The 25,696-nt window shown below is 33.1% G+C and overlaps 1 protein-coding gene across 2 annotated transcripts in view; it reads left to right on the top strand.

The window, feature by feature from the left end:
• Positions 1-20,777, top strand: part of LOC145933590 (uncharacterized) — a 28,691-nt gene extending 7,914 nt beyond the window's left edge. Inside the window, exons 2-12 of one of the 2 annotated variants that reach the window (XM_083033422.1) lie at positions 8,488-8,526; positions 10,251-10,475; positions 10,993-11,081; positions 11,447-11,736; positions 15,564-15,602; positions 16,186-16,230; positions 16,313-16,774; positions 17,412-17,481; positions 18,055-18,270; positions 18,524-18,761; positions 19,155-20,777. In XM_083033422.1, the coding sequence (XP_082889548.1) occupies positions 8,488-8,526; positions 10,251-10,475; positions 10,993-11,081; positions 11,447-11,736; positions 15,564-15,602; positions 16,186-16,230; positions 16,313-16,774; positions 17,412-17,481; positions 18,055-18,270; positions 18,524-18,761; positions 19,155-19,337 (1,896 nt within the window). In that variant the 3' untranslated portion in view covers positions 19,338-20,777. The remainder of the gene's footprint in view (positions 1-8,487; positions 8,527-10,250; positions 10,476-10,992; positions 11,082-11,446; positions 11,737-15,563; positions 15,603-16,185; positions 16,231-16,312; positions 16,775-17,411; positions 17,482-18,054; positions 18,271-18,523; positions 18,762-19,154) is intronic. The other variant, XM_083033423.1, reaches the window with a different exon arrangement.
• Positions 20,778-25,696: the final 4,919 nt, after the last annotated feature.

The raw sequence follows: 25,696 nt of genomic DNA, 5'->3' as shown, positions 1-25,696 counted from the left end.
AATTTGCATAATTTTTCGCCTAATTATTTTCATGCAACGAAATTATCTCATCATTTCGTCCTATGTCTGACTTAATCTATACTTAACTCCTTGAATGCGTAATGAGTATAATTTCCAGTGTATCTTATACTTTTATATATATAAAATATATATATATATATATATCCGCCAGAGTATATATATATATATATATATATATATATTATATAGATACAAAGAATTTCGCCTAATTATTTTCATGCAACAAAATTATCTCATCATTTCGTCCTATGTCTGACTTAATCTATACTTAACTCCTTGAATGCGTAATGAGTATAATTTCCAGTGTATCTTATACTTTTATATATATAAAATATATATATATATATATCCGCCAGAGTATATATATATATATATATATATATATATATATATATATATTATATAGATACAAAGAATTTCGCCTAATTATTTTCATGCAACAAAATTATCTCATCATTTCGTCCTATGTCTGACTTAATCTATACTTAACTCCTTGAATGCGTAATGAGTATAATTTCCAGTGTATCTTATACTTTTATATATATAAAATATATATATATATATATCCGCCAGAGTATATATATATATATATATATATATATATATATATCCGCCAGAGTATATATATATATATATATATATATATATATATATATATATATATATCCGCCAGAGTATATATATATATATATATATATATATATATATATATTATATAGATACAAAGAATTTCGCCTAATTATTTTCATGCAACAAAATTATCTCATCATTTCATCCTATGTCTGACTTAATCTATACTTAACTCCTTGAATGCGTAATGAGTATAATTTCCAGTGTATCTTATACTTTTATATATATAAAATATATATATATATCCGCCAGAGTATATATATATATATATATATATATATATATTATATAGATACAAAGAATTTCGCCTAATTATTTTCATGCAACAAAATTATCTCATCATTTCGTCCTATGTCTGACTTAATCTATACTTAACTACTTGAATGCGTAATGAGTATCATTTCCAGTGTATCTTATACTTTTATATATATATAATATATATATATATATAAAAGTATAAGATACACTGGAAATTATACTCATTACGCATTCAAGGAGTTAACTATAGATTAAGTCAGACATAGAACAAAATAATGAGATAATTTCGTTGCATGAAAATAATTAGGCGAGAAATTATGCAAATTAAAATGCAAATTAAAAGAAACAGTTCTTATACATACATATTGTATATATTATATAGATATAAAGAATTTCGCCTAATTATTTTCGTGCAACGAAATTATCTCATTATTTTGTTCTATGTCTGACTTAATCTATACTTAACTCCTTGAATGCGTAATGAGTATCATTTCCAGTGTATCTTATACTTTTATATATATATAATATATATATATATATATATATATAAAAGTATAAGATACACTGGAAATTATACTCATTACGCATTTAAGGAGTTAACTATAGATTAAGTCAGACATAGAACAAAATAATGAGATAATTTCGTTGCACGAAAATAATTAGGCGAAATTCTTTATATCTATATAATATATACAATATGTATGTATAAGATACACTGTAAATATACTCATTACGCATTCAAGGAGTTAAGTATAGATTAAGTCAGACATAGGACGGAATGATGAAATAATTTTGTTGCATGAAAATAATTAGGCGAAATTCTTTGTATCTATATAATATTATATATATACTCTGGCGGATCCTGGGGGGGGAGGGTTAACCTCCCTCCCTTGCAAATTAAAAGAAACAGTTTTGCTGCTGAATTTGTTTAAAAAATATAAATAAAGAAAAACAAACATTAAAGAGCTTAATATATATTATATAGATATAATATATATATTATATATATATATATATATATATATTATATAGATATAAAGAATTTCACCTAATTATTTTCGTGCAATGAAATTATCTCATCATTTCGTCCTATGTCTGACTTAATCTATACTTAACTCCTTGAATGCGTAATGAGTATAATTTACAGTGTATCTTATACTTATATATATACACTAGCGGATCTCTCCTGACGTTGATAGCTCTTTAATGTTTGTTTTTCTTTATTTATATTTTTTAAACAAATTCAGCAAAACTGTTTCTTTTAATTTGCAAAAGGGGGGGGGGTTTAACCCCCCCCCCCAGGATCCGCCAGTGGTGGGACACACATTATGCTATTAGCATAAATGTTTCTGCTTTGTATTCGCAGTAAAGAGACAAAATGAAAATAATCATTATAACGATGTCTCTTTTCATGTTAAATACGAATTTCTTCGGATAATTTCTTCGCATGTAACATTAGGTTTGCTGTTTTTATTTCGTGTGTCAATAGCGGATTAGATCGTCAATTAGGCTCAATCAGTTAATTTTTTTATAGAAAAATATTTGCAATGGATTGTTAAGCTTTTATCCTCTTAAAAGCTTCTTGGATTAGTATTTTATTTTAATAATAAACAATTATATTTTCTGAACATAATCAGAAAGGTATCTTTACATTCATACATTGATTGTATTATCAAGCTTTTAAGAATTGCTAGTAAATCTTTACCTCTGAATGTTTGTAAAAATAATAAAATATATTTTTCATTTGCAGTTCTTGACGTGAATTCACGACGCGAAAATTCTTGCAGCTTACTTTTTTTCATGGAAGGATTGACGCGCCTGAAAACACGTAGATTTCGAATAAATCTCGTAATAAATCTCGTAATAAATCTCGAAAAAACGACGATCTCGAAAATTCTCTCTTTCAGCAGACTAGTATAAACGAAATGCAATTGCGATCGCAATATAAAATCGCTTGTAGGATTCTGTGCTTTTCGTTTCGGTGCATTCCGTACTGCATACGCATTTCTAGCATCTCGTTTTTGGAATTATTCAATCGAATCTTGATTAATTTTTTTTTATTAGCAAACACGAACATTTCACGATACGTAACTCACGCATAGTCCTACATTCACACGTGTATAAGACAAAGTCAATAAAGTTATAATGTCATTTTACAGAGACGAGTTTATCAGACCTGTTTGTCGCAAGACTGTGACCTAAATTAATTAAACGAGGATTTAATTAATTCCTTCGTATCTAGCGTAATCATGTGCGGTTATATCGTAAGTCCTGATTAAACATCTTCCTCCTTCATCTTCTATTATCACAAATTAAATCAAAAAGATAAACGTATATATCTAATAATTATTAAACAATGATATATAACAATCAATATGAAACTATTCATAACTGCAAAGAAGTCAAAGGATTCCTTATTGTCTACACCTAAGCTTATCCAGCTTTGATTTAAATCCTTCTGAAAACAATAATTTTAATTGCCTTATATGTGATATTCACTAAATTGTTTAACATTAATTTTTACAGTCGCGTTACAGACTGCGCGATTGAGTCTTTTTCGGAAAATATCCGTAGAATGGTTTACGACTGTAAAAGAAAAAGAAAAGAAAAATCAATTTTGCTACGATATTTTATAAAATAAAAAAATCACACTCTTCTCTCTTGAATTTTAATAAAAAACACGATTTGCAGTTCAACTGCAATTTAAAGTCATTTTATCGGCTCTTCGATCTCGTTCGTTGTCAATGGGATTTTGTGTATCGCATGCGAGTCTGGAATTAAATCGTTTTCCGTGCCAAACACGCGATCGTGAGAGAACATATTCGATTAATCGAGCGACTCCAATTTAATCGTAATTAAATTTAATGAAGCATGAACGCGCGATGAATCCGCCACAAAGTTTCGCGCTCGAAGAAGATTCGAAATGAGACACCGAGTGCACACGTGGCGGGACAGATGCTGCAACATATACACGTTACGTTACATGCACATACATAGATACATAATGTTGCCCACGCATTTCTTGGCAAGGGCGCGAATCGTTGCCCAACGCTCGGAGTGTCCTGAATATTTCGGCAGGGAGATATTATTAAAAAATGTATACGTTATATACCGCTCCGCGTTTATAGTTGGCCCGCACGTTGTGTGTCTACAGATAGATCGACATGTTATTAGCGCGAACATGTCGCCGGGATCCATCATATTTTTGCCTCTATGTAGGAATAACAAATAAACTGTTCATCGTCATCCTGACATTTATACGACTTCCTTCTGTCTTGAGTCTGTTAACCCTTTGCATTGTAATTCGTGATTGCTATGTTGATTATTATCAGAATCGTGAACGGTGAAATTAATTAATTATATATATATATGTATATGTACAAATATATATATTTAATTAATAAATTAATTTATAAAAATATATATACACGATTCAAGTATATTTGTCGCCTCAGAGAGATGAAAATATATTCAACTTGAAAAAAAAAATAACTCGTTTATTACGTTTTCATAAATATGAATTTTAATTATACATTGTGAAAGTTCAAACGACAAATGGTGAAAAGCCATCCAGCTGACGCGAAATAATGAATATCGCGCGAGATAACACAGCGAAGGGTTAATCGCTCTCATGAAAATCCAATGAAACGGATTTCAGCGTCGTCTGAATCTCCTCAAACTTTTTCCTTATCTGACCGCGAGCCCAGCTGGCCATCTGGACGACATTATCAGTCGAACTTCCTTCAAGAGCAACGGCTTCGCGAATCTCTTTCTTAGAATAAACGAACGAGTACGTCACTCGCCGCGCCGCGGATTAATTATCCGCAAGTAGTTATGGATAACGTCAAGCCAGACGACGCAGCGGTGCACCTGTTCTTCCACTTCCCACGCCTCTCTCTCCTCTTTCGGCCGGAGAACAGAGCCAGATGATATTTTGGGAACACGAGCATTTCGTCATGAAATGCGCGGAAAAAAAGAAAAATAATAATAATAATTTATAACAAAATTGTATGTCCGGAAAAAATATGCAGTTTTTACGTAAATATGATTAATGAAAATTTATATATTTCTGAATTAATAAGCAAACTTTTATTTTATTCTATAAATTCTTCAATTAATTTAAAGCCGATTTCCGCTTGGCAACTTTCAATTTTTAATATTAAATATTTTTATCGATAAATAAATAATATATGTATATATCTCAAGTATATATTTCACAATCAGTATATCTAAAATCTGCTTTAAATTGAATGAAAGTTTTACTCTATTTGAAGTTTAATTATCGAAGAGAGAGCTCTACATTTTCGTATAACTTAAATCTTATCGATACCTCGATATTTTCAATCTATTCTCCGACCGAATAAATGATATCTCTAATATGATCAGAGAGAGGATCTTTAAACTTCACAACCTATCTCCTGATCCGAAAATCCATTAGCGGCTCGCGGATGGAAAACCATGAGAGCCGTCCTGAGATGAATAATGCCTAGCATACACACATGTTACTTTTATACAATATCCACTCTACAAGATTTAAAGGAATGAAAAAAATCTGAAGAAATTTATATATCTCATGAAATCAATCACAGTAACTTCATAAAAAACTTCACTGAATATAAAAAAAATATAATTCTAATATTAATTACTAATTTTATCAAGATGATGTTCTTTATCTTCTATTTAAATTTTTCGTGATTTTAATCGCGTAATACGGCGGTAAATCGTATGCTGGGTGTAAAGATCGAACCGAGACTCGTCGACGGAGACGCCGCGCCGTTTTCCAGAGGCGAGCCTGTTCTCCTCCATGTCGTTGACCTTGATCTAACCCCGAATCCGTAGACGCCTCGCCACTACGTGGTCCGCGACTATCCGGACGCCGGGGTGAGGTCGGCCCAAGAGCAGTACAGCTATTCGTACACCAACACCAACTCGAGCAGCTCGGCCAACTCGAATCCGTACAGCAGCCGTCCGCAGAGATCCAGCTACACCCAGGAGAGCGTCGTCAAGAAGGAGAGCGGCCCGTACGGCTCGTACTCGACCGAGAGGTCGACCAGAACATCGGCCGGCGGCGGCCCCGGAAGCTACCGCTCCTCCTACGAGTCCACCACTTCCGGTCGTCTGCCTGGCGGAAGCAGCTACCGCCATTACTCCTATCGGGTCTAAATTGTCTCTCCTCCCCGTCCCTCGCCGATCGCATTTCCATTTTCATCGATCCGGCCGACTATCGAGATTCTCTTCATATCGGCGATTTTTTTCGATAATATCAAAGACATATAATATATTGTGTCGGGGATAAATCATACATTTTGGATGGGAAACGCCACGAATCAAATTTTCGCGATATTGCTTTTCGATCGTCTGTTCGCGGTATTTAAAAAGACGTTTAAGAATGCAAACATGCTACAATTACGCGCTTTTTGATATTAATAAAAGTGGCTGGAGAAGTGTGAGAAAGACGCGAAAATCGAATCGTGATTTAGAGAACGCTGGATCAGACATCTTTGGCAATGACAGAGATTTCCTTTCGGAAAGAATTGTTAGATCCAGTGACAGCAATGATAAAAATACATAAAAAATATATTGAATTACACACTCATAAATGTATTTTTCCACAGCGAGATCACTTATCAATTTAAATTTATTTGTTATATAAAAGATAAAAACTATTATAATTTGAAAGTCGCAAAGTTTCAAATGGACATTTTAGTCGTCGGTATCGATGAAATTGGAATATAGCTTCTCTGTCATTCGCCGATTTAGGACTCTCTTTTGTCCTCGCGTCAATTTTGTATGCTTGATTTTCTTAAAAAAAGTATTTGAAAAAAAAGAAGAAATTTTTTGCGATTTAAATATACATCAATGGATCGGCAGGAAAATAATCCTGATATTTTTAAACTGTTATTATTCGAATTATCGCTATTACTATAGCCGATGATAGATCACGCTGCATTTAGAGATACTAAAAGCTAGTCGCGCTAATATCGAGAGCAATAAGCTGTTTTATCGTGTTGGCATTTTGATCGAATTTATTAGTTCGTGATAATCGGTGTAAGCAATATATCATTGCAGGTGGTTTTCGATTTATTCACAAAAAATGTATATTAAAAATTAAAATTTATATAAATCTTGAATTTTGAACAAGTTCTTTAGAATTTTTTGCGCTTTATATGTAGCGCAAAAATTGTAAACAATTACAGCAATAAATTCTATGAAATATATAAATTTGTATCAATTATATACCTATATGTATAATATAATATCGATATGATAAAGATATTTCAGTCGATATTTAATCGCGAATCGCCTGCAAGAATTCAAAATCTCGCGGATTGTGCAACTGTTTGTGTTTAATTATTTATTCCTTAACTTTTCCTAACTTGCAGATTCTCCTTCTTTTCCTTAGGAATGTTTTAATTTTTCCGTATAGCCGAGAGTGAGCGTTTTTCATGAATCATATCTTTAGTTTAGTGAGTGTCGATCGGGAAGTTTGTATCATCCCGATGTTTCTACGAAGATAGTTTCTCGTCTTACGACATGTCTATTGCTCTATTGCAAGGCAATCCATAATTTCGGGAAATAAAAAAAGTTCTGATTAATACAATGCGAATAATGAAATATTTTTTTTATATTAAACAGATTGCTATATTAGACAAATTGCTTAATATTCAAATAAATACTATTTAGATGGAATAAAAGAAGATTATGGGATGAGATAATATATAAGAAATAATAAAATTTCATTTATAATTTTCTTTAAAAAAGAGTTTATCGCATTATCTATTCTCGTTATATTTTTGATAATGATTTGATTAAATTAAAATTAAAATACATTAATATTCGAAATGTAAACTCTTCAAGAGTCATATTGGCAATAATTCAAGTATCATAACGCCTGTATGGCGATTCATATAATCTTATGCTTCCAAAAAGTGACATTTACTGATTGTAAGAATTATTGTCTTGTCTCCTGAAATTATGATTATCATATACAACATCATCGCAGGACACTATGAATAAAGAGTTGCTTTCTATGTAGCTGTTTTCTTCTCGCGAAATGAAGCGAGCTCTACTAATCGTGACTAACAAAGACGCACTATCATCATCAATATTGTCATCGTCATCGTTCGTCGTCATCTCGATAGACACACAACGCGACAATTGGCCAAATCGGTATTTCAAACATCACGACAAAAAACTCTTCGCGATATACGAGATCTTCTGCGCTCTTTTCTCACTTTTGCTTCCTCCGATGACCCTTCTTTTCGTCCCTTCTGATCAATCCTCTCGAGATGTCACAAAAGAGCGTTAAGCAAAGACAAGGCGAACGAAATAGCGAAGAAAAAACGGGACGAAGAAGAAAAGGAGCGAAACACGCACACGCCACCTGAGCCACTAACCGAGTGTTGTTCTTCTTCTTTCTATTTATTCTGCCTCTCACATGTGACTACTCCTCGTTCGTCGCCATCGTCGACCGCCGCCGCCGTCGATGCCTTCATCGTTGGACTTCAACGGATAAACAAATAAAAAAATATTGATTGAAACACATCGATATACTTCTGCGAACGCACGACCGTGCAGTATCGACCCATCGTCATACCGTTCTCCAGTATCATTCAGGTAGATATTTTCATCTGTTGCTGATGAATTACGATTGAAATGCACTCTCTGCGAATGATCGGCTGCTTTTATCACTAAGAACGCAACCGATGTGATTGTCAATTCTGATTTTCGTGTCCGACTTGTATTTTCGTCTTAATTTTGTATCGGATTTATGCAAACAAATGCATATAGCTGTGTATCAAATTAATTTCTATTATTTTTGATTGAAGAAGCAAACAAGTATCTCGTCTTTATTTGGTAATTGATCTGCCTACAACTTTGCAAATCCCCAATAGTTATAGTCTAGTTAAATTATAAGATATCTTGTTGAAAGTTCTATTCGAATACAGACAAGAATTTTTTAAAGATTGTTTCAAAGTTTTAGGATCACTGAATCATAAATAGAGTTAATCATAATTTATTTATCGGAATCGATTGGCATCTTTTCACACGATTCTATAACTAGATCGACCTTTTTCGAATAATTGCAAAAATGTACTTAGCAATTAATGAAGTTGATTAATATGTAAAAAAATTTTTTAATTTTAAATAATTATAATTAATGAAGTTTTCTCTTTCTGTTTATATATAATTTTAAATTTCTCTGAAATTCATATTTTGAAAATTTTATGAAACTTATCAAAGGAAATGTTGATCAATCATTTGATTTGCTTACGTTCGATGACAATATTTAACACCTCGTTTAAATATGTGATATATAAAATCATTTATATATTTTTTATAACCTTTATATATATAATCAACCATGTATATATATTGCGTATTATCGCTTTAACAGCAACAGGAAGTTACGTAAAACTTGCCGGTAATTTATGGAAAGGTTCTTGAAGTACGTAACGATGCTTTGCCGCTCTGACATCGTCTCACGCTAACTAATTACCGATTTCGAAGTTTACTAATCCTAAAGCGTTACTTCATCGCAGTAATACTCATCTTCACGGTGTCGCGCGTAATTCAAGGTAATGTAACACATCAATTAATCGTCGCTACCACGTTCTTCATTGACACACCGAGCTTAACGCCATGCTCAACGCTCGCTAATATAATTAAGTATTGAAACCTTTTGTGTGCCTGTTTGCATCATGTGGTCTGTCGCTGCTCATAGCTGGAGATGTTCATTGAACGCTACGCTTTGCTATTATCAATCTTTTGGTGACGATCATTTTTACCTCAATATTAAAAACTATTTCATAAATATTTATCAAATAATTTAATTATTTTTTTAATCACTTAAAATAGAAATTTTATTAATTGTAAATCTGTGATATAACATGATGTAACTGAGAATTTTTATTCATAGAATACAAATTTTCGAATACTTTATTTGATTATGAATTCCATTTTAATAATAAACTCTATATTTACCAAATAATTAAATCTTTAATAAAAACTTGAGAGAAGACTATTGTCCCGATTTTTCCATTTTAAATAGAAAATATTTCAGTAAACCATGCCTCAAATTAAATCTCCTTGCAATTATTATACAACTAATATAAAAATTGACATTCGTGTCTCGAATCTATTTTAAAAATTGCTGAAAGCATAAACATTTTATCTTCCGCATATCTTCGGTAAAATTCTATAAATTTACATTTATATGTACATTGTAATCGTCACCAAAGGCGTTGATCGTCTAGCCTTGGCTTGTACCGAGCAATTCGCTTCGCAGCTCGTCGTTGTTGCCGAGCAATTAGTAAAAACGAGACGTTCGTTGCCTCCAGTTGAGGAGCGTTCCTCATTTGCCATACGTGGCACACAAGAGGCTCGTCACCATAATCCATTCGCCGGTCCATCAAGTGTACTATGCCGGCGCGATGGTACCGATAAGGGTGCGGGCGCGCGTGCGACCTAGCGTCCTTGCAGCCGAGCTCAACAGGATACGCGATCTGCCGAGACCGTCCACCAAATCCTACATCGAGGAGTACCTAAATTCCCGAGACAACATCGTAAGTTTGGAATTAACCTGATCTTTCATTTTCTCTCCTATCTTTTCTCTCTCTTTCTCGCTCATTCTCTCTCTTTCCTATCTAAACTAGCCTGACATCATAATCGTAAGAATACATGGTAAGACGTCGTCATCGTTCATGAATCATCATTATCGACATTATCCATTATCGTCATTTCTCATCAACGTCTGTCTACGTCGGACACCGCGAGCGGAATCGCATCGTTGCAATGATCATCGAAATGTTCGTCTATCTTTAATAACAGATAAATTTCTACGTGATATAACGCGCGCAAGAAATGGATAAAGATTTTTTTGACTCGTACATTTTAATTTATCTCTCTGTTTCAATGCAAAATTAAATTAAACTAAATTTAGGAAATAATAAAAACTAGTAGTTTTAGCTTCAACTTTAAAAAATTACATTCTCGTCGCAAATTATCATGATTATGTTGAATGCATGCAAAAGATTAATCGATTCGTTTATATAGTAACATGTTACATATGTCTTTTCACAGTTGTTTGATGACGAGACGAGGGAAATTCGCGCGAGAGTGGATTCCCTTCTTCGACGGGTCCATGTGTTTGTGCCAAGGGCAGTAGCAAGGTATCCGACGAAAAAAGGATGATTGCATTTAATTAAATGACTAAATTAATCAAAATCTATTGTAGATCCTTTAAATTAATTAATCGCCAACGTCAATTTTACACGTCTAACTTTCTGTCCTATTGTTAATAATATAAATTATATATCAATATATATATCCTGAAAAATATATATAAGAATTATAATTCAAAGGTAAAAATATAAATATTCCCTTTTCTCTGCTTACTCTATAACATTTGTTGTATCTGTTCTAAAATAAGCACAACTTTTCGCGATTTCTGGGGATTTCCGTTTTCGAATCACGAAATAGAGCCTTCGTCGCTTTCAAGCCGAGAAAATTAGCGATCTCTTCTTACATTTTCCAGCGACTTTGCCGAGGAGATTGTCCCAGAACGTATGCGCAGCCACGACTATGTTCGCCGATTGCTCACCGGTCGCAACAACGCGAAGAAGGAAGTCGAACACCTGAACTGGTACGAGGTGCCTGATCGAGGCGCTTTTGGCACCCTGTCATGTGTCAAGTACGTCGCTGGCAAGCCACAATCCATCAGGAGGCCGTACGTCAAGGTCGCGGACCTAAGACCGGCCGACATTCGTAACGACGTCAACTTCCTCAGCTACTACAGCAAGAATCGTCAGGCGGCCGCGACTGCCTGTGAGTAATTCGTCACGACAAATGACAGTAACGCCGACGACTGACGAAGATAGGGACCATATTGCGATCTTTGCTTTGGCCTTGAAGAGGTTTCTCTTCAAGGACAAAACATTGCTCAAGAACGGTTCCGTCTTGACGAGACATTCTACGATTTACACCAAGGACGTAGTCTTAGAGGCACGAGACTAACGAGAAAGTGGCGTAGCAAAGAATTTTTCAAAATCGAAGAGAGATATTTCTTTCATACAATAATCATGTGTTTTCAATGATAATATATTAATCTAGATCATTTAATTTTTTTATGAATGGAATAAAAATCATATGTTTTTGTAAAAGATAAAAGATATCGAGAAAATTAATTTTTATAAAAATGTATGTCACCTGTAGAAAAACATTTCGAAATAAGCCCTGGAAAAATAGCTACGCTACGATCTCAAAGCTCGAAAAAAACACGACTTTTTAAAACAGATTTGGGAAAATAAAAGACGGCCCCACGACGCCGTTGTGTGCAACTCTCTTTTTGTCTATTTTTTTTCGTTCCACCGCCCCCGCCCTGCCCTCTCGTTTCTCTACTTTTTTTATCCCTCTTTTTGGAGATTGGCTGACACCTTTAATTTTACACTGTCTGAGAATTTTTGTTTGTGCTGACGAGCACGTGTGTTGGTATTTTTGCTGTTTTTCTTGTTAGTCACGTAACAGTTGATTTTTCCTTATTATTTTTTTGTACGTCTTTTTTGTCGTGGCTGCATTACTGTTCGATAGTATTGTGTCTAATTGTACAACAGCGCAATCGTACAACACTTACTCTTCCCCGCATCCGTTTTTGTAACTGCCCTGTAATATGTATTCGATATCGATCGCGACAGCGCGGTTTTATTATTATTATTATTATTTTATAAAACATACATGCAATTGAATCGATCTTCACGGAAAGGGCATATAATTTAGTGAAATGTTAATTTTTATTTTATTATTGGTTTTTTAAATATAAATTATATTAATTATAAATAAAAATAAAACAAATGGCGTATTTTCAAAATGAAAATAATTTTACCGAGAAGGTATAATTAATTTTTACATTTATCCATAAAAAAATAAAATTATGTTTTTTTCCGGAATGATTGATTCAATCATCGATTATACGATCCATCGATTCGGCGACGGTTTACAATTTTTTGCGAACAGATGTATCGCTATTTTTTGTTGCGATATCGGGCAATTGAAAGCACAGCGCAAAACGACACAGTAACAAAAAGACAAACCAAGAGCCAAAAAAAAAAAAAAATCAAAAGAAACGAAGGAACGAGAGAGAGCAAGACATTTACATGAAGGGGACTCCAGGCGGAATCAGGCGACTGGGATCACGCGCCAAAAGCACAGAATTTTGTGGCGCTCGCGAATAAAAGAGCAAATGGCAGATGGGAAGCAGTGCGGCTTTTTTGAACGTTTCAGGCAAAGGTTGGAGAGAGAAGGTGCCGGAGCTGTATGAGAAGTCAAGTAAAAATAGCGAACCCGAGGAAGAGTTGGAGACCGTTACCGAAGAGTGACTTCGTCATCGTACGAACTGTGGCTGATACCATCCACTTTTGCGTTCCAGAAGTGACGCGTCCGTACGTGGAAGGATATAACGATAGGCGTTATGCGACATGCGAAAGTCAGGATTACGAACCGGAAAAGCAACTTCGTTATTTTTTTTAATGAGAGTTCTTTAATTAATTGTAAATAGAGGTCTTGCATCGGAAGTCTGAATCATTAGAGTATAAAAGATTAAAGTTATAAATAGTATGGCGCTCGATTAAATTTACGTGAAGAAATAACGATTCTATCATTCTAAATTGAGATCAAAGAAAAAAGGTGTAAAAAAATAACGATAAAAAGAATAATACAATTTCGTTTCGCAACAAAACTAAATTGTATAGATACAAATATAATTTCGTGTCTATGTAAGAGAAATTGGATTAAATTGTATAAACTTTTATTTTTCAAATAAAATTTTATTTTGGGATATGATTATTGCAGGGACTATATAAATATATCAATTTATCTATTAAAATAATTTTATTCAATTTTAATACCAATCAACGTTTTATTGTCACTTTTGATTTTGATCACTGAAATTAACAGAAAAAAATTTGCACAGTTTAATTTTAAAATATTATTTATTTCAGCGTTTTTATATATTTTTATCTTCGGTTCGTGAGCCTGGCAAAAATCTTTTTTGAACGGAATTATTTTATCGTGCGGATTTGCTGGGGTAATTACGATCGAAAAAATCTAATATCCGTCTTCATTCTTTTTTATTTTTACTTTCTTCTATTCTGGTCATGCGCTCGTCGACCGCTTCATTAAACTCCAATGTGCCGTTATTCGCAATAATCATAGAACGTGCTGTATTTTCTGAGCATCCTTCATTCGATTTTTATTCGATGGACTTTAATGAAATTGCGACGAGCGGATAAAATAATCGTGACTATCGAAACGCACATACTCAAGCGATGCGATCTACGGAGTGAAACAAACACGAGAAATAGAATACGGAAATACGACAGGAAAGAGACAAAAAAGAGGAACTGGATTAAATTGATACAACAGAAAAACGCGAAACTCGCACGTGTTTAATGATAAAAAAAGAAAGACAAAATTAAAAATGTTGACACTAATTCAATGTTGCTCAAATTGCATTGTGATGTCCATTACTATTTCAATTTTATAACTTCTATTCCGTATATTTGCTGGATAACGAAAAAAATACGATACGAATAAAATAATAATGTCTGCTAGAGAAGCGGAAATTCCCAAATCAATTACTTTACTTTGCAAAGTAATGGAAATAGTAGCCGAGCTGCGTAGCAAGAGTGAATGCACTGTTTTCGAGGTAAGCTTCTTCGTGTGCTTCGTAGTTTAACCAACGACACCGTTTTGCCTCTGAAATCCACTATTTGTGGAATCGATTAAGAATAATTGAAAAGAAATTTTTTTTTTTTACCAAAAAAAATTGTTTTAATATTTTTAAAGTTTCCTTTAAAAAAGGATATATATTGAAATATAAAAGAGTTCTATAATATATTTCTTTGAATATAAATTTCAATTGAAACTATTTAAAAATCCAAAATATGTTTAATATCAATTAAAATCTCAAATTTTGAGGTAAGACGTAATTTGATTTAATAACATAAGTTTACATTAGAAAAATATCAAACAGTTAAAAAAATTGGAATATAAAAGATTTATTTAACCATATAATTTAACAGTAAAATATATTCGTTTCTAAGCATTTGGTTTCAGAGACAGAAATCTGGCAAGTCTATCGGTAGATATCGAGTGTGATCTTTAATCGTACGTCATAATTAGGACCGTGACGATTAATGACAATCATTTTCATCAGAAAGAAACGAGTATCTCGTTAATCTCGTTAATTATCAATTTCATCGACATTAAAATATCGACACGTGCGATAATTCCGCGTTATCGAAAATAAGCTTAATGATTCATCCTTAGAATGTTTCCATCTCTTTAATGACTAATTATTGTAATTTATTCGTCACATATGTGTGCATAACATTTTATTGCCATATGTGTACATAAAAAGTGCATATGTATTTTTATTATACGTGATCTGTAATTGACTAACGTGTGCATGTTTCATCACTTCATTTTCATATCGATGCTACATGTATAATAATCATAGTAATCGTTTCCTATAATGTCATATAATATTCGTAATATAGTTTTCTGCGAAGCCTCTGTCGCTTTCTTGAATTTACTTAACAAAATCCGAAATAATCCTTTGTCATTAATCAATTCTTTACGTTTCATGTATCCTACAGCCCCCCGTCAACCAATGACAGAACGAGAGATGCGAAAGGGTCAGTAGGCACACACGAAGTAATCTTTCTTGCGAATAATAAAAAAATTAAGTGCAGTAGAACTTGAATTATAGATAATCGCGATTGTGGGGACGTTTTGAGACCAAAGAAATAAACTTTATGTATAACTTATCATTGAAACAAATAGAACAATCTAAGATTCTACAATTCTATAGTTTCATATTTTATTTTTCAAATTGTATGCAAAAAGAATTCAACATAACTTATTATGTTTATTTGATAAAAAGTGCAGATTATTAATTTTGGATGACAAAATTATTTAATATTTGACTATGAATATTTATTTATAGTCATTTGTGAGGTGTAAATATATCTTAAAATATTTATAATCTATTATACAAATTATATTTATTTAATGAGATTACAAAATTAAAAATTTCTAATTAATTCAAAGAATTTTATGACAATTTAAATTCTATGACAATAAAATTAATCTAATTCGCACAAGATTCAAATTGCAATCATTATCCTTGTATTTTTCCATCATAGTTTGATTGATGTTCTACTGTGCCCTTTTCGTTTTACGTTTCCCCCATGTCTCACGTCTTCACACAATTTTTAGCACGCGCGTTAAGCATCGCACCGACGGTCCAGGAACAGAAAATAAGTAAGTCTCCGCAGAAAATCGCAGAATTCATATCAATATTTCGTGTCATCCCTTGTTCATGTTCAACCTGTACACATCGTAGCTTCTGCTCCGGAATCGGAAGCAGAGAAGAAATCAAAAAAGAAATCAGAGCCAGAGAAGAAGCCGGAACCGACACCAGAACCAGAGCTGGTAAAAGAACCCGAACCCGTATCTGAACTCGCAAAAGAATCGGAATTAGTGGCGGAACCAGTTGTTGAATCTGTGAAACCGTCGAAACTGGTGAAAGGTTCGAAATCTGCGAAAGCGACGAAATCCGCGAAAGCGGTTGAGCCTAAACCAGAACCCACACCGGAAGTGGAATCCGTTAAGGAAGCAGAGCCGATAAAAGAACCAGAGCCCGAGCTTGTACAGGAGCCAGTAAAAGAACCAGAACCGGAACCAGCTGCGAAACTTGAACCTGTAGCGGAATCGAAAGCGCCGGCGGAATCTATCGCGGAAAATGCGCCGATCGAAAGTACGGAGGCTGTAAGTGACGAAGCGAAGAAAGAAGAACTCGATGAGGGTACGTTGATATTTTTCGATCGATATTGGATCGGAAATATTCTATTTCGATGGTCGAAAACGAGCTTGTCACGCAAATTGCGGATATTTATTGGGGTAGGCAAAGATCGAGCGTTAACTTGTGTCTCTGTTAATAGCATCTTTTCATATCGACTGCACGTGGATGAATGTCTTTAGTTTAGATAGTCCAGGGTTTCAATGTTCGTTCTCGTGATAAATGTCTTTCCTATAAGAATACAATGTCGACGTGATCTTGTGGAATATAATGTGTCACAATCTTCCTCGAAATTAATTTTATACAATATAAAATATTACACAGACTTATACAATATAAAGTATTAGACAGAACAATCGTGATGCATAAATAATCGCATTCATAATGCATTTTTAACATTAAATATAAACTGAGTTCAATTTCGAAATTGAAATCTTGATAATATCAGTTTTGATTCGAATTAAAAATTATAATTTTTCCTTATTTTAATTCATTTAGTAAATTGTAGTAGAAAAAATTGTAACAAGATGAGTATATATATAAAATTCTGATATAAAATCATTTAAAATTATTAAACATACGTTGTGCATTGTGTAAAATTTTTTTTATCCATCAAGATTCTAATTAAACCATCCTGTTACAGTGAAAAAGCAGAAAGAAGATGCCATAAAGAAGGCTGAGGAATACCTTGCTAAAGCAGCTCGAGAAGCGCAGTAAGTTAATTTTATTTAAAAGTAATATATATCAATTGAGTCGCGAATAAATCAACACACCGCGAATGAGCCAATCGTGTAAATTAATCACTCGTATATGCGGGATAATATTTAGCATTGAACTCAGCCAAATAACCCGCTATATCTGTGACTCGCGACAATCAAAGTGCCAAATTCCTGACCTGCGTCCACAGTTCATAGGATATGAATTGATTTGAAATGATTCAATATAATAATTATTAAGAATGTAAAAATAATTAACGTGCATTTTTTCGTATACGCTTATTATATAACTATTATTCCTCAAGGCATAGAATAATAAAAATTATTATATATTAATATTATTATAATCATATTACATTATATTAAATTATTATATAAATGAATAAATGAAATTTTAGTTTGATATTAAATTAATCGTAGAAGTATAATAATCTTTTTTTTATTAATTGTGTGTGTGTGTGTGTGTATATATGTCAATTTTTTGTAAATAATTTTATTTATATTCTATCTCGTCATTTGCTTTGTTACATTCTGATATTCGTTTTACGAACAAATAACTTAATTTTGAAGATCGGAAGAGGACAGGCGGAAAGCTGCAGAGAAGGAACGCCTGCTGTTCGAAATGGAGGAGAGGAAAGCGTGGGAGGCACTGCAGCTTGCACAAGAACGGAAAGCCGAGCTTTGCGACATATTAGAGACCGAACGACAGGAAGTCGAAAGGAAGGCGGAAGAGGCGAAGGTACAAGCGGAACGCGAGGAAACGGAAAAAATAGAGGAGAATGAGAGGTATGTTGCGCTATATGAAAAAAGCTCCCATAAGTGACGAAACTCGATTAATAAAATTTTAAAAAATTAAAATCATACAAATTAAAGAAAAATATGTGTGTTCTAGAGAATATATAATAATTATATTAATTTATTTTCCCTAACACACCTTTTTTTTAAGTAAAAATTTTCATAGTTTTATATTTATATTTGTGCTATCCCGTTTGCATATCCGATATAGTGTCTAATTCGCTCTGTTGATTTCTATTGACAGATTAATCAACCAGGAGAAACTCACAGCTCTCATACAAGAGCAAGAACGATTGATAATCGAAGAACATCTCGAAGAAGTTCAGAAACAGAAACAGGAGCAGGAAGAGGCGGACGTCGCGCAGCTTCCAGCTAGCGAGCTTGATATCAGCTGCGCCGAAGATCCGGTGGACCCTGGTGAGATAACCGATCAAGAAAGAGAGGAAAAGCCCTGCGATGTTACCACGGATGACGAAACACGGGTAAGTAGTCACGGTAATGCTCCCCCTTCCCTAAAAGCATCCTAAAAATCTATAATTTTCTTTAAATATCGCCGATTTTTACATATTCGATACATAAAATTTTAAGCCGTCAATTTTAATAATATTAAGCTATTTATATTTATAACATTGCAGATATTTTTTAAGATTAGATAATTTTAAGCTCTTATATCTTTCTATATATCTAAATAAATATAAATATATTAATATAATAACTCTCTTTGTGTAATTATACATATGAATATATACGTCAGAGAAAAGGGGAAAGGGGAAGGAAGTAAATTTCTCTCCGCAAAGAGAATTCGAATTTATTCAAGAACCGATAGTTGAAGAGAATCGTCGAACGAGTTAAAACGTAAGGAATCCGCCTTTCAGATTGAAGAGGAGAACGTTCCCGAAGAAGAGTACTTGGAGGTAACCGAAAATCCGTTCGTCGAAGAGCCAGAAGGGGCTGAAAGCAAGTCGCAAACGGGACCGTTGGCGGTCGAAGATGAACCGCAAATCGAGGAAGTTACTTCCGGCGGCGAGGAATTCGAATGGGGTGATCAGGACGCGTAATTAGAGTCCGGCCGGTTCGGACCGATTCGCGGCGTCGATGGACCACGTTTCTTTATTGTCATCGTTAAACGCTAGGATTCAACCCGCCTTTGTCTATCATTTCAGCTCATACACGTATCATTGAAGCATCATCGTACATGTGCGATCGGTGACATAATGAAGGAATCTTAATTAAATTTTTTGTAATATCTAATCTGATCTCTTTTTATTTTTATTTTTTCATTAAGTTCATATTTTACGTTAAGTTTCACGTTGTATTAATACACATTTTGTCGTGAATTTCATTTCACGTTACGTTATGTTAATCGTATTAAAGTATAATTCGCATGGATCGATATAAGAGTCTAAAACTGTAGGATTTCTAACAATTATTTTCGACTAATTTCAGAAGGACTGATTGAAGACTCGTTTATGATCTCGTGTCATCTGCGCGTATTTATTTCATTACTGACCGTATACCTTCCATATTATCTCGTATCGGGGAACGGCAACCCGTATAGATCGAGTCTGTCATGAGTATCGATTTCCGTTGGTCTGTCGATGGTGGTGGGGTGATGATTCGTTTATAATCTCGGATAATAATCGAGTAGAAATATCGCGACAAATTTTAGCCGTTCATTTGTGCAGTCGAGCTGGCTTCGTCGTCGTCGTCGTCGTCTATTTTTACAATAACAGCTTCGAGTTTCAGCCATGAAATTGATTTGACTGCGATTGTCCGAACAATCGATTTGGAAGGACGAGGATTCCGGAAATAATCGAGCAAACACGTTGATAATTAACGACTCCTCGTTGCTCAGAAATAGCAGCCAACTTTATCTCTAATGTATTATATTTATTATAAAAAATAATATTTAATATAAAAGAATGATAATAATGCCATGATAAAATTAATGATAAAATTCCATATTGAATAATCAATATGGAATTTGCCCTGAATTAACATACGTAGAACTGAAGAAGTTCATTTCTTGCGCGAAGAGCATTATGAAGAAAAATTGCGGAGCACGGAATAAAATGGTTGTGAGGCCAACATTTTAATTAGCTAAATTAGACATAAACTTAATGTTTTATAAGATTTCTATTGCCATTGACACAAAAATACAAAACTCATGGATACAGATATTTTCGATGCAATAAACAAAATATACCTTTTATTCCGGAAAACTCTGCCGTCTTTTGCTATGAAAGAATCTAACTTAGAATTATACGTAAATAAAGTTGCACAATCTATTAGAAATAATCGACATCGTTGTGTGCTGTGTATGAAAAGAATAGAAAAAATACTTAAACAAGAACTTAATAAGTAATGACTTTATCAATATTTAATTTATGTTGCTATATTTAATGCACACTAGTAAATACGATGTAGCACGCAATGTATAAGTCACGCAACGCCTATTTTCTTTACGATTAAAGACAAATAAAGATTGTAAATGTTAATGTTTAGCAATTGATTTTACCTCGCATAATACAATAATCACAATTAATCAACTATTAACAATATTAGTATAAAATAAAATTAAAATTATTATAATGAATACAATACAGTACACAAGTATAATTTAAGATATTTTTTATCATTTGACCATTTTTTTATACTGTGATCATTTTTAATAATTTTAGTAATTATGATAAATATATCAACGTTTTCAATTCAATAAAAAATAAAAAGAAAAAATTGTGTGCAAATGTATAAATTTAAAACATTAATATTGTCAAATCATACGAAGCTTTGAAAAATAAATTTTAAAGAAACTTTTAAATTCTCAAGCAAACAAGAGAATCTCATTTTCGAATTTACGTTGATTCATCCGAGTCAACGATTTCCCTTTGAGAAATCTCGCAATCGTTCACCCGCCAAATAATCGACTCCGGCCAGGGAACGACGTGTTCGGAAGTAGTAAATCGCGGCTGCTCGTAAACTTATCATCGTCTCGCTCGTGTCAAGTACCTGGAATTTTCGCGGATGTTTTTCGCATCGCGTGTATAAACACACAGGGGAGCATTTTGGTTTCTGTCGAGGGCGATCGGCCGAAGTGGGCCAAACCACGTTTGGCTCAAAGGGAGACTCGACACGGCTTCAAAGCAAAAACGAGGTTAAATATGTGTGCCAACATACCCAGCCGAGAAACACCGAGAGAACGACTGTAAATGTATGCAGGTCATGCGTCTACTGTCATTGCACAGAGCTACAGTGTTAATATTATGGTTCTTACATTGACTGCGATTGGATCTCTGTGTGTATGTGTGTATGTGTGCGAATCGAGCCAGCAAAACGCGTCGCTGGAACAAAATTATTTATAATCGAGACGCTTCTATCGCACCACGCTTAATCAATCTCGGTGAGCGCAAAAAGCTACCATTAAATTAACAGACTCTAAATCGGCGTTGCGTCAACCGGCGAACTATCCAAAGCTTTTTACTGCATGAAAAAGCAGTTGGCGATGTTATATATTAAACTGTAGCGAATGATATTTACGTCAGATTTCGAGGAAATCTTCATCTTACAATTTTCAATTGGCTAGTCATGTCAAAAGTTAATTCTTATTTATTATTAAAAATTTTTTTTTATTCTTATTCTCAATTTCCTATCATTTAATTTCGTCAATTTCTTTCAGCGAGATTAGAGATTAGAGATAGAATATAAATATATCCGGACACAAGTCTCTTTGTCAAAATATAAACTCGAGAGCTCGATTTCTCGAACAAATAATCAGAAACACCACGCTGACCTAATTTCTCGCGAAGTTAATAACTCGACAGTCGTCCCTAAGAGTCATTCAGCTTGGAAATAGTAATAAGGTGAATTCTGACGCGCTAATTCTTGGACACGATTAATTGGCGGTCTCGGCCGACGAAAGCTCTCGGAGTAGCTTCCGAGCGACGATTTCCCCTCTTTTTGTATCTCCATATAATGGCCTTGACGTCTAACCGCTAAGCCGAACTTATTAATCTGGATGAAGCCTCGTGGGTATATATAAAATGACTCAAAGTCGTGAATCACACTTGCAATATCGCCATTATAAAATACGACTTGAGAGAATCCCCAAAAAACAAAAAGTGTGATACTATTAAAATACATATATTCTCTATAATACATATTTATGTACTCTGTATGTTAGACTCTATGTCGTATTTTTATCGTCATTATCTGGACAACTTTAAGTCGCAAGCTCTCTTTCCTAAAGTCACTTACTGCGTCCTTTAACCTTGAGGAGGAGTTGCGCAACTTTGACGTCTTTAGAAGTCGATAACGAGAAAAAGAATATAACGCCCGCGACGACGACGGGGATGTTATGTCAGTTGCGTCATTATCCGAGATTGAACGTGAGGTTTCTTTTGGAAGTTGAGAAGAAGGAAAAAAGAAGAAAAGAGCGTGGATGGAAAAATCGCTGGGGCTGCCGTGATTGCGCGATTCGCAACTGTGCACTCCCGGTGGGGAAAACACGACGATTGTCGTCAACAATCGCCGTGTTTACGTCCGTCGCGATCGCGACGGCCAAGGGTAACAATGGCAGCCTCCTATCAAATACGACGATTTATAGGCAGCAAAGAAATCTTTGCCGATTGTGTCTTGAGTTTCGTTAAAGAATCGGGAGAAGAAAGAGAGTAGCTTAGCGGAATAGTCGATATTTCGGCCAGAGAAATTTCCTCTGATATACGCAGACTCCAAACTACATCTGCATTAAGCCTAGATGATCTTATTTACTTTCGGTTGGCGTGCATCTTTCTGCGATCAATACTATGTTTTAATTTTAAAGTTTCCGTTAAAAAACAAAATAAATATACGGTTTTGCTAAAAATAACTAACGACATATTTAAATAAATAATTACCAAGTAAAGAATTTTTTTTCAATCAAATGTTTAATTTATTTCGTATAATTTATTTGGATTTTTTTATAAAAAATTTAGAAAATCAATCAATGATAATTTCTGTAAATCAACTCTATAGACATATATGTATATGCACAATTTTTTAATAAAAATGTTTATAGAAATTCACATCTCAAAAAAAATCTCAAATAAAAATTCATATATAGAATTATTTATATGATGCCTAATTACAAATCCATTTCTATTAAATTTTTTGCTGACTATAATTAATCTTGTATAAACTGCGTGTAAAAAGATATATTCAATATCATTAAAATATTAATCTTCTAAAGTCATCATATTTCATAATAATGTAAAAGAAATCACGTTTTCTCAATGGCATTATATAATTTATTGGATAGAAAAAGGAAGAGAACAGCCGTATGTATCATCGTCAAACGAATAATCGCTTTAAATGTCGGCGTCGCGAGCGTCATAATTTTCGGAAGTAAGCTCCAAGATTAGCGACTATTGACGTCACGGTCGCGACAATAAAAAGAGGGACTGACGCGGGTTTCACGAGCATCGTATCACTGACAATGAATCGTCACGATAGAGTGAGTTGCAAATATATGCTATAACAATGTATAGAATGACCGAAGAAATCTGCAGCTTCAATTTAAGCAATGAACTGTTAAATTTAGAGTCAATTCGTAATTTGTTAGCATTTAACTATAATAGCACTTGTCATAATATAATTTTCTTCCTATCATGCTCTTCTTAAATATTTTGTTTATTTTGTTTATTTTGTTTATTTTATTTATTTTAAAAGTTACTATTACATTATAAAAAATATTCGCATCCCGACACGATTTAATATCGTAATTAATAGAATTCAATTTGTGTTTATGATCATTTCTCTACTTATTAAAATTAATTTAACGGATTTAAAGTTAATATTAAAAAAAACTTTTTAAAAAGCTTTGTTTCGTAGAGCGACAACAGTAATAATATCTCATCCCATAAAATACTCGTTATTCTCAGTGAAATATTATGCAAATGTTGTACTGCAATGAATGACCTATCCGCTCTTATGAGCAAATAAAGATTCGTGTAAAGAAAATCTGAAGTAAACTTGCGAAAAGGTTACATCTTATCTCACTTTGAGTCGTATCAGAAACTAGTAGAGTCCGCAACGTGACTTAAAAATTTAAAAAATGCACATTCAGGATTCTATTATATATGTGACTATTATATATGTGAAAAACGAAATGATCGATGAGATGTAATCTTTGTGCAAATTTTACTGAAGTTCTTTTTTATATCATCGACATTATCATCTTGTTTTTTGCATTCTATTATTTATACAAATTATAAAATTCTCTCGCAATCTATATATTAATATTCAAGATATTAAAGCAATATCAATATTATATAAGAGAATTATATATGCGTCGATATTTCGTTGAGAGAAAAAATAAGAGAGAATATAAAATAGAATAATATTGAAAATAAATAAAATTTTGAAATGACAATATTTGTGTAAAAAATATATTTTTAGTACAATTATTTTTTAAACAAAATAATAACAATAATAAATAGAAGAGAGAGAAAGGAAGATTTAAATAATAGAGAGAATTTTACGCATATTTATTTTGTAAATAAATGGAGTCACGCACGAATAATTCCGATATTCATGTCAGTTCTCAACTTGACGTGGATATATTTGTTGTTTCTTTTTTTCTGTCTCTTTGAAGCGGTTTACTTACACTTAACAAATTTCAGTCTATCGTGTATTCTCTTTACGAGCTTCTTTACATAATATCCACGTCGCATCGGGCTGCCGTTTATCTCTTTGGCGTGGTTCCCAGCCACGCCACGTAGATTTTTCAACATTCTCTTCGACAGGTGTCTGCGACTTTTAATTGAAATGTATATTTTATTTCTCCGTGCGTCAGCAGTAACTTTTCTTACATCATATTCATCAGTACTAAATGTCAAAAACGTATCTTCGCGATGCCGCTTACAAATTCGCACGAACTCTAGCTCAACTGGATGTTGAAATTTAATTTATATAATCATATAATATATCTCTTTAATATTTGTCTCTTTACTTTCCGAACGATAATCTTGTCTCATTTTATTACTATTAAATTACAAAATACTATTCGTGCAAATAAATTAAAATTTTGATACCACCTATCTTTCATCTACTGTTAATACCTACTACTGTTTTGAAATCGATATATCTTCTCTAATAAACTCATTTCTAAAAGATATGCTACATCCATCATCATCATTAAATATCTGTACACAGAGAGAATTTTCTCTTAGAATTTATCCTGAAAATCATAGCAATCATAAGACAATATGGTATGGAAAGAATTTTATGAGAATTTCTCTGATTAATATATTTATCACAATAAAAAAATAATAATATCTATCACAATAAAATATAAAATATGTTTGATTAATTTTACTAAAAGTATGGTAAAATTTACTAAAAGCATGATAAAATTAATCAAACATATTTTTAAAATTCTTTC

Source organism: Prenolepis imparis, unplaced genomic scaffold (genome assembly GCF_030444845.1).
Source record: "Prenolepis imparis isolate NDT839.2.m4 unplaced genomic scaffold, iyPreImpa1.0 SCAF_3, whole genome shotgun sequence".
Lineage (NCBI taxonomy): Eukaryota > Metazoa > Arthropoda > Insecta > Hymenoptera > Formicidae > Prenolepis > Prenolepis imparis.
The sequence above is the reverse complement of the archived record's forward strand: the minus strand, read 5'-3'. Positions and strand labels throughout refer to the sequence as shown.